We start from the raw sequence: 16,840 nt of genomic DNA, 5'->3' as shown, positions 1-16,840 counted from the left end.
AGTAGCTGTTGGTGTTCTGGAGCTAGTAAAGTTTGTTCAGGTCTTTTGATCATGATCATGCAGTTAGCTGGTGCTTCGCAGGCCCGTATATATGTATGAGCTAACACGTGTGAGAAATCTTGTAACTGCATTTAGTTGTGGCAGTTCATACTGAATTTAAGCCAAGGTCTGGTTTAGGATTCCTGACATAAGAGAGTACCTGCCACACCTTGAATGCTTGGTTCAGTTTTGGGCCACTCTACAAGAGAGACACTAAGGTGCTGGAGTGCATCCAGAGAAGGGCAGCAAAGCTGGTGAAGAGCCTGGAGCCCAAGTCTGATGAGGAGTGGCTGAGGAAACTGGGGATGTTTAGCCTGGAGAAAAGGAGGCTCAGGGGGAGACCTTGTCGCTCTCTACAGTAGTGAGGTGGGGGTCGGTCTCTTCTTCCAGCAAGCGGTAGGACAAGAGGTAACAGCCTCAAGCTGTGCTGAGGGAGGTTTAAATCGGCTATTAGGAAAATTTTCTTCACAGAAAGGGTGGTCAAGCATTGGAAAAGGCTGCCCAGGGCAGTGGTGGAGTCACCATCCCTGGAAGTATTTAAAAGACCCATAGATGTGGCACTTAGGGACATGGTTTAGTGGTGGACTTGGCAGTGTTAGGTTGACTGTTGGACTCAATGATCTTAAAGGTCTTTTCCAACCTGAATGATTCAGTGATTCTAAAGCTCTTTGTAACCTTATTCCATACCTGCCCAGTTATGTCCTCAGAGCTGCAGTTTTACTGAGAGAGCTGCTGCATCAGTCACCCCTAATATGAGCTCATCAGTTCCTCCCTTGCTTAATCATGTTATTTATGATGTTAAGCATACTAATATGAGCTCTAATTTGATCTTCTTAGCTAGTTGCAGCTGAAATCTTGGTTTGACAGGTCTAACCCTTGCAAAACTTGCTGTGCCTGCATAGAACCCTTCAGTCTGAACTCAGGCCTAAGTTTCTGCTAGCTATTGGCCTTAACTGTGGTGGTACTTAAAAGACTCAGCATAACCTTAAGGCCAGGAGCTGGTTTAGTGGTATATGCTTCCTCAGTGGATATGACCTTTAATCAGATTTCTAAGCCTTGTTTGAAAGAAGTACATGTGTTTTAATGTGAGAGGAGGATGCACCTCGCATCACAGGATGTAGGTATATATATATATATATATCTGTGTACATGATAAAGAGCTGCCTTTCTGCCATGCTGATCACCAATTAAAATTAAACCAACAGGGATGTTTTTTCATGGTTGCAAGTTACATAGGAAATGCAATGGAAATGTCAAAGTAACGACTTCAGTAATTAATATTTAATAATATTAAATAACTTTTTAGTACTGGAGAAGATTTATGAGCTTTTGGGAGTTTTGGGAGAGGTCCAGCCTAGTGAAATGATTAACAACTCTGAAAAACTATTCCGAGCTTATCTGGGAGAGCTTAAAACACAGGTACGATTGAAATGTCTTTTTAGACTCTTGCATTGCTTTGGTTTTTTTCCCTTTGATGTGTGTGGCACTGTATATTGGAATACTATTGTAACTAGTACAATTTGTAGGGATTTAACTGGACAGTCATAAATGCTTCTGTTGAAGTTTGTTCTCTGGTTTTGAGAAGCTTTCAAAGTAAAAATTCAAGGCCGTCAGTGACAGCAAATTAACTAGTTTACTCTGAGAAAAGGTGGCATGTGGTTTTCACTGTGGTAGTGCCTAAGAAAAGTCATATTGCCATGCATTAGTAGTTCTGTTTTGGTTTCTACTAGCTACAGAATCTTTGCACTTCAGGTAAATATCACACTTCTGCTGAACTTTACTGTATTCTGCACTTTTAAGACATTATGGTGTGCTATCTAAAATTTCCTATGGTTGATCTTGGTGGAACATGTTTTATGCTTTTCAAAGGATTTCTTATGCTTCTGTAGTTAATCTCTTTCCCAAATGATATGAAACTGAGTAGGAGATGTTTCTGTGGACTTGTGTTCATAAAGTTAGGTGCTGACGTCACCATATTAAGTTGTAATATGTTATTTTATCTACACTTCTAGGAACTGGGAAGCCTTGGTGTAAATTCATTTTAGCTTCAGAATAATGTTTTTTTTCAATTCCCTATTTTTTTAGATGACATCAACTACAAGGGGACCCAAGCTACCTGTTGTAGCAGGATGTCTGAGGGGACTGGTTGCACTCATGTACAATTTTACCAAATCTGTGGACGAAGGTATGGTCTTACTCTGTGTGAAAGACAGTTATACAATTTTATATATTTTAGTCATTACACTGCCAGGAAACAGTGCTGTTTCATTCTGTGAACTCAGAATGAAAATTTCCCTACTGGCAGATAGTTTATGCAAAAGCAAGGCCTGTCGAACTACATGGTTCTTGTAGTCTGTGTTAGTGTGGAGTGGCTTCCTCAGTGTGTTTGTGTACATAAATGTGGAAGTGCTGTTTTCAATCAGAGATTGGGCAGCTGAGCTGGAATGTGGTGTATAGAGAAATGTGTTTCCCTTAGAAATCCATGTCTGTTAAAACATGGGTATTTGGAAGAATCAGTGCATATACACATACAATTCAATTTTAAAGTATTCCATAAAAAAGCATCTCTGCCTCTTAGAATGATGTATGTAAAGCTTTCCTATATTGCTTCTGCATGCCAAGCTTTGGATAAAAATATCTTTGTCTTCACTCTACCTCTTGTGTCTCAATAGCAAAATACTCATTATTGGATTGTTTCACAGATCCTCAGACGGCAAAAGAGATTTTTGATTTTGCAATGAAGGCAATCAACCCACAGGTAAACCTGCCACATGCAAATTGTTCCACATAAATGGATCAGCCCTGATGAAGAATAAATCACATGACAAACCTTTTCTGGTATTACAGGTTGATCAGAAGCGATATGCAGTACATCTGGGTAAGACTGCAAATTAATTTGGTTCGTGTTGAGGTGGATACCATACATACAATGGTGTCTCCTGTCATTTATTCTCTACTGGCTGTCTTCAGGTGGCTCTATTCTTCAATCTTCTAAACTCATCAGGGGGCAAAGCTGGTGTACCTTAAGTTGGAGTCTCAAGAGTTAAATGTGTATTTGGTTAAACTAGGCAAGGTCTAGTGAGCCAATGAACAACAGCATTACACTTGATGCCATTTTCCCTTCAGGAGTAGTACAAAATCTTCATATGAGAGAGGAATCATCGTAGGGGTAGAAATAAGACAGATATCATACAGCAAATTAGGAGAAAAGAAAAAGATGGGGTTAAAGGAAAAAATAGAAATAGAAGGGTAATTTCACTGGATGGTGAAGGAAATTAGGAACAAATGAATTTCATTAAGAAAATGAGAAATTGGCCTGTGAAATGTGAGTGGTTTATGCAGAAATTGCAAAAATGCAACGTTTGGGTACTAGGCCCATGGCAACTGTGAAGGCTAAAACCCTCTTTAAAGATACTTTGCTCTCCCCCAGCTAATTCATGAAGGGTCTTGAAATTTCATTTATGCTTGTCTTTGGGGTTGTGAAATGACCTTTATTCCGAGTTCTTTATTTGTCTGTATCACAGTTTGGTGGAGAAGGGGACCTGAGCATAATCATGACCACAGAAACCAAATCTTTGTGAACTGTGTGATTATTATTATTTGTAACCAGCAGAATCGCTCCCTTTCTTTTTCACTGTTAATGTAAATTACTTGGGAACACAGCTGTGCTTTCCATAATGGTGTACATTAAATAGGATTTTGGGGGGTTGTTTTAATGCTTAAGTTCTTAATGTTTGAATACTGATACCATACTGGCTAGAAGAATACATTTTTCACCCTCCAGTCATTGTAGGTATACCTACCTAAAATCCTAATGTGGACTTTGATAGTCTGGTCTGGTTTTGAAAAGTGGAATATAAGACTGAGTTTTAATGAGAATTGTTATTAAATTGCAGCTGGTTTACAGTTGTTCAGCTGGCATGCTGCTCAGTTTGGTGCCTTGCTCCTGGACAATTATGTCACCCTTTTTGAAACAATGTGTAAATGGTGTGGCCATGCAAATCAGGACCTGAAGAAAGCCAGTCATTCGGCGCTAGATTCATTCCTCAAGCAGGTACTGTAACTTCACCGGGATCTCTTGACACTAAAGGAAAGTTAAATTTCTTGAAATAGTGGGAGTACTTGGTGCTTAGAAGTTTGGTGAATCTGATTAATAAATAATTGCTTGAAGTGCTAGGTATCTTTTAAGACGTACTGTAATTTTTGGTGGCTTTTTTCGTGTTTCTGGAAATGCTGAATTTTTTGCTTCTGCTTTACAGATGTCTTTAATAGTAGCTAAGGATGCAGAGCTACACAAGAGCAAGTTGCAGTTCTTCATGGAGCAGTTCTATGCAATCATCAGAAGAATGGATTCAAGCAACAAAGAGTTATCTATTGCCATTCGTGGATATGGGCTTTTTGCAGCAGTATGTGCAGGAAACTTGTTCTGATAAAGGCCCATATTGAATGGATTTAAAGCTAGGATTCATATACCATTCCTTTTACAACTCTAGACAGCTTATTACATAGGGAATGCTTATGTTTCTGTATTAAGTGTTGAACTTCATTAGTGACACTGGTTGAAAATCATTGACATGCACACTGACTTTAGCGGGAGCACTGTCGATGTGTATTAAGATTTTTTAGAGTAGGTTAGGAAATGTGATAGTCTAGCTGGTTACTAGCTGAATCTTCTCTTTTTGCTGCCTTTAGAGCAGAGTGCATTTGCTTTGTTCTGTGACATGAGCTAGAAAGGAATTGTGTTATAGGTATTGTTTCCAGAAAAAATGACATATATCAAATTACTGAATTGAAAAAACATGTTAAAATATCTCATTACAAAACAAAATAAGTTAATTAAAATTGCATAATATAAACACTGACAATAATACCGCAAATTTTAACAGGAAAAAGGGATCCTTAGGCTCCAATACTTACAAATCTTTAATATGTTAAGACACACTAATAGTTGCTAGCATGTTTAGACCAAATCTTGGCCAAGCATCAGATGCTAGGTTGTGAGGCAGTGGAGTCTTGCTGCTACTGCAAGTAGTGGCCTTAAACTAAACACAAGTTCAGTGATTGATTCAGTTTCACGACAGAACATTTCTTTTACTTTCTAATCACTGAAATAAATTGATACTTATGGTTCTACAAATGATAAATGGATAGTCTTAATTTTGTCAGCATGTTTTTAGCCAGACTAGGTTCAAACTTTAGCCTAACTCTTGTATTTTGTAATTACCTAAATCAGTCCATTCTTTTTCCATGGGCAGTTCCCTACTATAGTTCTTGCCTGTGACCTGGTTCCTGGTTTCTTTTCATAAAGATTTATTTTTGTCCTAGTTTGTGCTAAACACTGTGATTTATAAATCATTCAATAGAAATCCTGAAGCATCATGGCATAATCCTGTAGTACTGTTTGTGGTGCTTACCACCACTTCATTAGTTTAAGAGTAGTCTGTATCATCTATACAGATCCCAGTGCAATGAAAGTTCAGAACTCATGCTGCTGGGTTAAATGTTAAATAGTAGTGGATGATAATTGGTTAATCCACATTAAGATCAGCCACTTCATATTTTTATTCAGCTAGGTCAAAATATAAGTGAGTACTATTATCCACAGTGCCATACATAAGATATTTGCAGCCAAGCTCCATGCATTTCTGACTAGATTTGAATCATGACACTGGAAGTTCAAGTACTCTTACAGTAAATTGAATTTCATCAATCAACTGTTATTTTAGTTCATTGCAGGTACGATGTTTCTAATACATGTAGAAAGTGGAATACCTAATTTATTCAGATATGTTGCGTTCCTGGAAAAAATAGATGATTCTTACTACGATTCAGTGAAGACTTGGCTAGGGTTTAGTGCTACAGCATATGTTTGCTTGACTGTTCAGAGTTGTGAAATCGGGATTTTATTTTCTCTCCTGTAAGCCCTGTAAAGCTATACATTCTAAGGATGTTGACGACATGTATGTTGAGCTCCTTCAGCGTTGTAAGCAAATGTACCTCACAGAAGCAGAAACAATAGATGACCATCTGTATCAGTTACCAAGTTTCCTCCAGTCCATTGCAAGTGTGATATTCCATATAGATACAGTAAGTGGAGTATTTAAAGTACCAGTCATCTTGGTTTTGTAATACAGGTAGAGATGTGTAATGAGGTAGTACCTGTGAACCAGTGACAGAAGGTGTGTTTTTTTTTTTTTAGCTGAAATACGATGACATTTAGCTCCTAGGGCATGGGAAGAATTACTAGGGGAATGCTTTATTGGATTTTATTTGAAAAAAAAAAAATGCACAGAACATACTAAATAAAATACTTCAGTGCATTGTAATGAAAACCAGTTATGTAATGATAGCTAACTATGAACAGTTTTCTATTTTTTGTGGGTGAAGGTATTTATTTGGACTGAGCCTTACCCTTCTTTTTATGTGTTTATTCCACAATGTTGCTGCTTTTTCTTTCAGTACTAATACTTAGAGTGTTCTAAGAGCTGTTACTTTGATTTTCTTCTCATGCAATGCTGTGTGTGTTCTGATGAGAGCTTTCTGGATCCTAGCTGGATCTGGGAAGCAAGGTTGGGGCAGAGAAGAGACTTTCACCTATATTCTGTACTCAGATTGTTAAGGATTAGCAGATTATACAGCTGTGTTATTATTGTTTAAGTAAATTGGTGCTTTTCTAAAGAAGCTTAAAACTGGTTCCACTGAAGCACTAATCTATCCAGGAGCTACTTTCCATAATGTGTTCCAGGAAATTTTATTATTGTGCGTGTTCGGTTTGGTTTGTTGGGGTTGTTTTTTTTGTTGTTGTTGGTTGGTTGGGATTTTTTGGTGGTTTTGTTTTGTTGGTTTTTTTTGATTGGTTGGTTTAGTTTTGGTTGGTGGTTGTTGTTTTGTTTTTTTTTTTACATCTAAGATGTATTCACTTGCTAAGTGTTTTATTATTCTCGGATGGGTCATGACAAAGAATTGTAAATTTGAAATGGATAAATATGAAATAATTTAGCATAATTCTTCACATTGATACTGAGTTATAATCGTTGGCTTTGCATGATGGATGTTTTGTTTTCTATTTATTCTAGATTCCTGAAGTATACACACCAGTTCTTGAACATCTAGTTGTGCTGCAGATCAACAGCTTTCCACAGTACAGTGAAAAAATGCAGGTAGTCTGTTGCAGATCTATAATAAAGATATTTCTCGCCCTCTCAGGAAAAGGTCCAGTTCTCTGGAGTTTTGTTAGCACTGTGGGTGAGTCTGTCACATTAACTTTGTTGTGGGTTTTTGGTGGGGTCATGGAGTCTTTTTTGTTTGGATCTTTTTTTTTTTTGTCCTAAAATGTTTAACTGATTGTAAGAGAGATACGTGGAATAGCCATTTGGGGTCAGAGATAAACCTTTTCCCATCTTCTAATAATGGAGATTTAGGGTTCTCATGTTTTTTTTTTTCCAATATCCATTGTTAAATCATTCAAGTAATATGTTGAACAACTGTTTTGGATGATGCAGTGGCTGTCACCAAGGGCAACAGGGTATATTTTTGTGAAAATCTTTTTGAACATAAAGATTTATGTTCCTGCTCTGAAGGATTATGGGGAGAAGGGGATTTCACAGAAAAATGTACAAAGCTCTGTTCAATACCATTTCACTTACCCCTACAAAATTTCACAGAAATGAGGGTGAGCGTTATCTGTGTTAGAAATGAAATCTTTCTATGATCTGGAACTTGTACATAGAAAAAGAGAAAATTCCAAGTATGAAGTTAATGAGATAAAGTCCTGCAAATGTAATAATGTCAACACTGGGACCTGACAATTCCAGTAGCCTCCAGCATGCTGACATTTTATTATAATGACTTTCAGAAGTTATTTTAATTTTATTTCAGTTATTTTCTGTGGCTTTTCTCTGTTGTGGCATTTTCATTGTTTTCTATGTTCTTGGTTTGGGATGCAGTGCACTCAACCACCATGCCAGAATGGAGGTCCTAAGTCCATGCCTGTTAGAGTTACTGGGAGTTGTTGCCTTTTTCAGTATGGGCATTATGGGCAATGCCGTGGTCATCACTGCTTTCAGAGTCAGGAAAAGATCAAAGCAGTATTGAAAGAAAGTAGTAAGAAGCAAGTTCAAAACTGGTTCCCTGTGAAACATCCTAGAATAATTCCTCTGATTTTGGCTATATTTGTCCTTAAAGGATCAATTGTATTCTTTTTCCTCTCCCTCATCATGACAGAATATAGAAAAGAGAAAATTCATTTTTAACATAGTGAGTGATACGGATGCTGTGCCTCTTTAAGTCTGCTCAGGAAATGTATTTTTGTTTGTTTGTTTCAGTGCATCAGGGATTAATCAGAATTTTCTCCAAGCCAATCACATTTTCAAAGGTAAAATGGCTGTTTAAACATACTTATTTGATCTAAATTCCTAGAGAACACATTCCAGTACTTGTTGATGTAGCCCAGTAAAAAGGGGAAGGCCCAAAGAAGCAAAAATGGTGCTGCCCAGTTTGAATTGTGGCTCACTTGCTATTAGTCTGTGATCCACATAATGAGGACGTGGCTTTTGTACTGAATGGAAAAAATGACAGGAAATAGACTTTTGTTCTCTACAGTTCTTGTTTGATTGTGTTGTCTTTAACAAAGTAGGTTGTAATTAAGGTCATCCAACTTTCTTCCAGGTTAGCAAATTTTGGACATGTTAAAAGTTGTACTGAACGTTAAGGGAGGATGTTAAAGCTTCTTAATCCTAGGCAGCCAGATAACTATAGAGCTTCTCAAGTAACCACTAGAAGTAGAAGAGCTTTAGAGATTTTTGAAAGGAGCTAGTTAGTTTGTGTTCTTGTCAGACTGGCTAAATGAGAAAGCTAAGCATTTCTTGTTGGCAGAAGTAATTTTACATTCTGTTCTAGCTTGGGCAGGTAGACACTTACACAGTTGTATTGGGATTTGGCTGAGATGGAGTTAGTTTTCCCCATAGCAGCCATTATAGTGCTGTGCTTGTATTTGTAGCTGGAAAGGTATTCATAACACACCACTGTTTTGGCCACTGCTGAGCAGTGCTTGCAGAGCATCAAGGCTGCCCTCTCAAACATCCCACACACACACACTTGTGTTTCGAAAGAGGACATAGCCAGGGCCCAGACTGACCAAAGGGATATTCCATGCCATATGAGGTCTGCTTAGCAATAAGAAGATGGGGGAAAAGAGGAGGAGGAGGGAAGTGACATCCACTGTTATTTTATTTGTCTTCTGGGACAACCAATACTCCTGCTGAAGCCCTGCTTCCCAGCAGTGGCTGGACATTGCAGATGGGAAGCAGAGAAAAGTCTTTTGTTCTCCCTTGCTTCCGTGCATGGACCTTGCTTTATTAAACTGTGTTTATCTCAGCCCACAAGTTCTTTCTATCTTATTTTCAGCCCTCATATGCTGCTGAGGAAGGGAGTGATAGGGTGACTTCATGGGCACCTGGCATCCAGACATGGTCAACCACCACAATTCTTTAAAGAACTGTGTTCTTTCAGGGTTCTTTTGGAAAAGAAACTGGATCAGAAGAATCCCGTGAAGATGGAGAGGTTGGGACAGGGAGATGGAAAGTACCAATGTATAAGGACTATTTATATCTCTTCAGAAATCTACTGAACTGTGACACAATGAAGGTAAAAGCATAGTTAACATGGAAATACTAAAGGAAACATAGTCCTGAGGCTTATCACTGCTTTTCTAACCCTAGATTTTTTCCAAATGTCATGCTATAGAATTACTCTTTAATTGTATTCTGTGGCTGATAAATGACTAAAACAAGCATAAATTTAGGCTTCCATAGCTGAGAAAGCTGGATTCTCTAGATCAATCAAATCTTGGTTTATAAGTACAAGAAATAATTGTCATTGGAGTTTTGAAACGTGAACTTTTTTCCTCCTGCAAAGGATTGTGGTTTTGAAGATGAAAACTTTCTTACTACAAATTCATCACTGCAGTCCCTGAATCGCTTGCTATATGATGAATTTATAAAATCTATTTTGAAGATTATTGAGAAATTGGACCTGACTGTTCAGAAACTGGATGTCAATGAGCAGGTGAGACCTGAGGACTTGTCCATTAATTCCTGCTGCTGTAGGGGAACCAAAATCACATTCCCTGTTTTCTTTTCATTATGCTTAGATAGCAACTTGTAGTGTCCTTGAAGTAATATTTGTACTAAACAAGATGTTTTAAGTCATATTCCTGAATGTTGCATAGCAGTGCTAGGAGATGGAAACGTCAGAATTAGTACAAGTTCACAGAATCTATTACTTTGGACTCCCTGCTCTCGCATCTAGTGCTTTTCATCTTTGTACTTGCTTTCTCTTTAGAAGCCAGGATCTCTTACTATGTTTTCAGATCATTGATGTGCCAGTGTCCTTTGTGTCAGACAGGTAGTAGCAGCTAGAAAAAGAAGAGACAGACTGTTTATCTGGGAAAAAAGTGTAAGTGCTTTCTGTGTTGTCACAGATCCAGTGTTCTCACTTCAATATATTTATTTTCAGGATGAAAATGAAACTGGCAGTGCTTTGATTGGGCCTACTTCTGACCCTGCTTCAAACCTTCAACCAACAAAGCCGACAGACTTTATTGCCTTTATAAATCTAGTGGAGTTCTGCAGGTATTAATATGTTTTTATGTAACTTAGAAGTCACGAAATAATTGGAAAAAATTTGAAGTGAGATTTATTTAAGGTGGCTACTTCTGATTTGGGACGTTATTCTGTATTTCAGAATGCACAAGGTGATTAACAGGGAGACAGTGTTTCAGATACCTGGGTCATAGGTAAAAACATAATAGCTCATCAGCTCAAGTTTTTTTGTTTTAAGAGTACAGGAGACAAGTAATTCACTTTCTTTATTCAGGTGCATTTGTCTTTCAGTGTATGCTATATGTTTTGATATCATAGAATCATAGAATAGTTAGGGTTGGAAACGACCTTAAGATCATCTAGTTCCTAGCCTCCTGCCATGGGCAGGGACACCTCACACTAAACCATACCACCCAAGGCTTCCTCCAACCTGGTCTTGAACACTGCCAGGGATGGAGCATTCACAACCTCCCTGGGCAGCCCATTTCAGTGCCTCACCACCCTTACAGTAAAGAATTTCTTCCTTATATCAAATCTAAACTTCCCCTGTTTAAGTTTTAACCCGTTACCCCTTGTCCTATCACTACAGTCCCTAATGAGGAGTCCCTCCCCAGCATCCCTATAGGCCCCCTCCATATACTGGAAGGCTGCTATGAGGTCTCCACGCAGCCTTCTCTTCTCCAGGCTGAACAGCCCCACCTTTCTCAGCCTGTCTTCATAAGGGAGGTGCTCCAGTCCCCAGTGATCCTCGTGGCCCTCCCCTGGACTTGTTCCAACAGTTCCATGTCCTTTTTATGTTGAGGACACCAGAACTGCCCACAATATTCCAAGTGAGGTCTCACAAGAGCAGAGCAGAGTAAAGGGGCAGGATCACCTCCTTTGACCTGCTGGTCACGCTCTTTCCGATGCAGCCCAGGATGCAGTTGGCTTTCTGGGCTGCGAGCACACACTGAAGCCGGCTCATGTTCATTTTTCTCATCAACCAACACCTCCAAGTCCTTCTCCACAGGGCTGCTCTGAATCTCTTCTCTGCCCAACCTGCAGCTGTGCCTGGGATTATTCCGACCCAGGTGTAGGACCTTGCACTTGGCATGGTTAAACTTCATGAGGCTGGCATCAGCCCACCTCACAAGTGTGTCAGGGTCCCTCTGGATAGCATTCCTTCCCTCCAGCATATCAACCACACAGCTTGGTGTCATCAGCACACTTGCTGAGGGCGCACTCAATCCCACTGTCCATGTCAACGACAAAGATGTTAAACAAGACTGGTCCCAACACCGATCCCTGAGTGATACCACTCAGGTATCGTACTGACCATATATCCTAAATACTTCAGAAACCAGAAGCACAGTCTTCATAGAGTAGTATTTAGGCATGAAGTGAAAGGTAACAGCATTGTTTGCCTGTGAAGGTCCAGTTGATTTCCCCTCACAATACTGCAGTAATGAAGTGTGATATGTGAGTATATGTGTTTGTATAAAATCAGTAGTTAAGATACAATGAGGCAGAGATGGCTTTGCACTGTAAAGCAGAAAAAGGTATTCTTCCTGTGCTTGCCTTAGAAGGCAGCATGTAATTAGTTCCTCACTGTCTCTGGAGCTGTTCTCTTATGGCAATGCTTCTCTTTCTTCTACCAATGTGAAAGCTTGGAAAAAAAATGAAATGTTTTATTGAGTTTCTTCACACTCCACTCCCCATATGTTTTCTGTTTTAGAGAGATACTTCCAGAGAAGCATGTTGAATACTTTAACCCTTGGGTATATTCCTTTGGTTATGAGCTTATTACACATTCAACGAGACTACCTCTTATTAGTGGATTCTATAAGCTGCTTTCTGTTACAATGAAAATTGCCAAGAAAATAAAATATTTTGAGGTGAGATCTCTTTTCCCTGATGGAGGGGTAGCGTTGTATTGACAGTGGTACATTCCTTTATATATACTCTCTTAGGCACTATGGAAAATAGTTCATTGAAACTGTTACCCAGTTGTTTCAAATGTTTATAGCATCCTATGCCTCTAGTTACAAGCACATAAAAAAAAAATTATGCTAGAAGCCCAGTTTCTGAAGAGACACCATCCTCGTCATATTTTCAGTCATACATGTCTTACTTGAGTAATATTAAGTCTGTTCCAAAAAGCAGATCCTCAGTGCACTTTATTAATGGTAGTTTCTAAGGTCTGAAGAAACAGACATACGTTTCAAGTTTTCACTGAAGCTAGTGTCATATTGGACAGTGATGTATGTATTCTGACTTGAACTTTTGCTGCATGTTTGTACTGTGTACTACAGTTTTTTAATGCTCTTGACTTGTGATTTCTGTTGGTAGAGTGTCAGTCCGAGGAGTCTCAAAACATGTCCTGAAGACCCAGAAAAGAGCTCTTGCTTTGCACTGTTTGTAAAGTTTGGAAAAGAGGTAAGTTATTTTGCTAGCAAACTCTCTTAGTCAGAATATAAACACACATAATCAAAATTTTGTCTTCTGAGAAATCTTGCATCTGTGATAGAAGTATTTCAGCTCCTTGAATTATGCAGCATAGTGTGGGTTTAAGATCTTTTTCTGTCTGTTTTTTACTTAATGTCAAAGAGGTGTATTGATCACCTATTCATGTATGATTGAGAAATAATTGTATAATTGTACATTAAATACTGTCTGGTAACTGTCTGCAGGTGAATGAGATTCCAGTATTGGTTTTGAGTTGTTTATTTTACATGACTATTAATATAGCTAAATCAGTATCTTAAAAGGTTTATGATAATTCTTGATTTTTTTATCTGAATTGTAGGTTGCAGCAAAAATGAAACAGTATAAGGATGAGTTGTTGGCATCCTGTCTGAATTTTCTGCTCTCTTTACCGCATGACATCATCATGCTTGATATCAAAGCATATATTCCTGCACTGCAGGTAGGTCAAAGTGATGTACTGCTAACAAACTTTTTTCTGGAAAGCATACAAAAATTCTGGAGCAAGCTTAGTATCCTGTTGAGCAATTAAAAGAAGTATTAAGCTTTGTGTGTTTTCCATGAGATAGAATACAAATGATGTTTTGAATAAACAATTAGATTGTCAGAATTTGCTTGTGCACTAAGCTGACTCTGTTAGTGCCTGTGTTGCAATATAATGTTTATCTCCTGTGCTGATCTTGAGTGAAATGTTAAGTAGACAAAAGTTAATAAGAAAGAAGATGTATGCTAAATGCTTTCAAATATGTGGGGCTTTTTACCTTTAAATAACAGTAATAAACATGAAAGTAATAAAAGTCTGAAAGTAATAGTAATAAAAGTAAGAGTAATGAAAATGAAAGACTGATTATTTTACATTTGACACATAGAACGCATTTAAACTGGGCCTTAGCTGTATCCCAATGGCTGATCTGGGACTGGATGCTTTGGAAGACTGGTCAGCTCACATCCCCAGACATATAATGCAGCCTTACTACAAGGATGTTCTGCCTCTTCTTGATGGTTATTTGAAAAACTCTACGTCTACAGGTACAAACAGGCAAACAGTTGTTAGTCTTAAGGGAGAGGAAATTTTTTTTTTCATAGTTAGCCTAAAGATATGGATATGACATACTTTTTGTCTGTATTGTGGGCTTACTGTGGTTGGAACAATATAACTTCTCTTACACCCCAAAATTTACCTTTGTTTTAAACTAGAATTCATTTGCTGCTGCTGGACAGTCATTAGTTATAGCCATTTTTATATGCCACTTCTTTGTGGTTTGTTCTTTATATCCTTAAATTAGCTTAGTTTTCACTAATAGAAACTTATTTTCCTCAATAAAGATTTTAAATAAAGGAATAATCATCACATCTTAAAAACAAAATCAGGCAAAATCAGGATGGGTTTTTTCTTAAAGAAACTGAGTAAGTGCATGAGGTGCTGGTACAATAAACTAATATGCGGGTTTTTTGTTCATCAGTTGAATCCCAGAACAACTGGGAAGTGAGGAAACTTTCTCGAGCAGCGCAGAAGGGATTTAATAAGGTTGTGATACAGCGTTTAAGAAAAGCAAAGACGTTTTCATTGGTAAGATCACTGTTTCTTTTTCGAGTTAAATGTGAGTTAATCACTTCCGACTTTCTCTTCTTTCACTGCATGCATACTTTTTTTTTCTGAGGATTATTTCTACCTTAGATCAGTTCAGTGAATCCTGTTCTACAGTGTGGCTTTAAAAGCTCTTACATCAGTGCAGTTGGAAAGATGTCATATTTGAGGGTGAGAATGGAAATGAAGCAGGGAAAAGGAACTGAAGAAATCCTGTAAGTCAGCATCAGTGCTAGACTGATATACTATGGAAACAAAAATTTAACTCCTACACCTAAAATGAGGTCCAAGCTTAACAGTGGTACAGTGTGCAAATACCATTTGTAAATGTGTAACGTTACTTTTTGAGGGTTTGGGATTTTTTTTTTAGTATCTTGAGGATAGGTTTATAGTCTTAGACATCAAGTATGCTTGTCATTTTGACCAGTGGCTTCTCAAGTAGCTCAAGAATAAGTGTTTGTCCCAGTGCACAAACTAACTTGAACAAACCTTTTTTAGGCATGAAACTAAGTTACTCCTATAAATATGTAACTCTTTCCAGCGCAGTGGTCTTTAAAATGAGTAAATTTTACATCCCATACAGGCTGCTTATGAAAATCATACAGATACAGGATCTAAAGTTTAAATCCTGGGATTAAAGCAAATGAAGAGAGTAATTTTTACTTTAGATTTCTTTCAATTTTTTAGGCTATTATGTCATTCTGTAGGTATGTGTTATCTGTGATGATAAAATTTTAACCCTTACATGAGAAATGGCAATTGAAAGCCCACAAAATGTGATAAAACTGCCTTCCAGTCTTGCCTTCTTCTGCTTATTGAACAAAATCTGTTCTTGTTTGATGCAGTTCTTCTCCTCGCATGTTCTTCATTTTGCCTTTTTCATCCATATGTTAACAAGAGCCATAAAACTTTCATTCAGTATGTAAATCAAGTTACTTCTATATAGAAGTAACTCTATATAACTTCTATATAGAAGTAACTCTTCCTTCATTAATATAAGTGTGTTGAATTATTTAGGATGATAGCTCCTCCTTGGAAGCAGTAAGGATTAGAGTAGCATGCCTTCTTGGATCATTGGGAGGGCAGATCAACCACAACTTAATTACAGGTGAGTGTGTCAGTGTAAATAAAAATACTTACATGCTCTTCTCTGTTCAGTCTTTGAATAAGCATTATAATTTAATTATAAAATACATAAATTTAATTTTTAAAAATGGACAAGTATAGTGAAATTACCTGACCATGAGATTTAAGGGACAAATACAGCACAAAATTTAGTCTGTGTGAAAACTAATGTAGTTGTATAGAAGTTTTGTTCATTTCTTTTCATGCCTGTGTTTTTTTCTGCCTTTACAGTCAGTTTTGTTTCTGCCAAGTACTTTTCTGTTGCTTATTTAGAAATACTATGGGAAAGTAGCATTTTTCCCTGGAAAGCAAATACAAAGTGTGATTGGGCTTTGTTAACCACATTAACAAACATGGGAATATAGACAGTTTTCCCTGGAGGACATAGCCATAAGTGTAGTCATTTTCTGTGCAACTGCAGAAGTATGTATGTTAGAACTGATCTTCAGTTATAAAAAATTCTTGAAGACAAAAGTAGTATATTGGGTGTCTTAAGTATTTTAAATCGAGTGTGATTCCATGTCTTCTGGGTTTATAATTGTCTCCAAACTTACCTGTATTGAAACTGTGGAGGCTGCCTTGAATGTATGCTGAAGTGTTGGCTCCAATTATTTTTTCCATTAGGTGGCTAAACATCTGTTTGGATCTTCAAATAAAACTAGCCTTCTAACATACTTCTGGTACACGTAACATCCAGTAATTTATAAAGAATTAATGTTGTATGGCAATCTAGCTGGAGCTGGAAGATCACATTTTTTTTTTTTGACTGAGCTACAGAAATGCTCTATGTGTTACATAAAGCTCATGTTTTGTTTTGATCTTTTTCAAATGCGTTAGCTACCTCTGCAGAAGAGATGATGAAGAAGTGTGTGTCCTGGGACACTGAGAAGCGTCTGAGCTTTGCTGTACCATTTGCAGATATGAAGCCTGTCATCTACTTGGATTTATTCTTGCCTCGTGTGACTGAACTAGCTCTTTCTGCAAGTGACAGACAAACAAAAGTATTGATATTTTTTATGCATAT

At 37.7% G+C, this 16,840-nt stretch overlaps 1 protein-coding gene across 1 annotated transcript in view; it reads left to right on the top strand.

The window, feature by feature from the left end:
- The window catches only part of PRKDC (protein kinase, DNA-activated, catalytic subunit), an 81,865-nt gene that overhangs the window by 3,158 nt on the left and 61,867 nt on the right, over window positions 1-16,840 (top strand). Inside the window, exons 6-24 of the mRNA XM_057397750.1 lie at window positions 1,346-1,458; window positions 2,125-2,224; window positions 2,742-2,797; window positions 2,887-2,917; window positions 3,936-4,093; window positions 4,299-4,445; window positions 5,962-6,126; window positions 7,116-7,284; window positions 8,364-8,413; window positions 9,550-9,684; window positions 9,955-10,104; window positions 10,555-10,670; window positions 12,355-12,514; window positions 12,969-13,055; window positions 13,426-13,545; window positions 13,973-14,132; window positions 14,567-14,673; window positions 15,709-15,799; window positions 16,654-16,817. Coding sequence (XP_057253733.1) covers window positions 1,346-1,458; window positions 2,125-2,224; window positions 2,742-2,797; window positions 2,887-2,917; window positions 3,936-4,093; window positions 4,299-4,445; window positions 5,962-6,126; window positions 7,116-7,284; window positions 8,364-8,413; window positions 9,550-9,684; window positions 9,955-10,104; window positions 10,555-10,670; window positions 12,355-12,514; window positions 12,969-13,055; window positions 13,426-13,545; window positions 13,973-14,132; window positions 14,567-14,673; window positions 15,709-15,799; window positions 16,654-16,817 — 2,279 coding nt within the window. The remainder of the gene's footprint in view (window positions 1-1,345; window positions 1,459-2,124; window positions 2,225-2,741; window positions 2,798-2,886; window positions 2,918-3,935; window positions 4,094-4,298; window positions 4,446-5,961; window positions 6,127-7,115; window positions 7,285-8,363; window positions 8,414-9,549; window positions 9,685-9,954; window positions 10,105-10,554; window positions 10,671-12,354; window positions 12,515-12,968; window positions 13,056-13,425; window positions 13,546-13,972; window positions 14,133-14,566; window positions 14,674-15,708; window positions 15,800-16,653; window positions 16,818-16,840) is intronic.

This window comes from Pezoporus wallicus, unplaced genomic scaffold (genome assembly GCF_028554395.1).
Source record: "Pezoporus wallicus isolate ANWC-B61680 ecotype Strahan unplaced genomic scaffold, APGP_CSIRO_Pwel_v1 contig_227, whole genome shotgun sequence".
In the NCBI taxonomy this organism is placed as follows: Eukaryota; Metazoa; Chordata; class Aves; order Psittaciformes; family Psittacidae; genus Pezoporus; species Pezoporus wallicus.
Note: the sequence above shows the minus strand (reverse complement) of the source record. Positions and strands in the feature narration are given on the sequence as shown.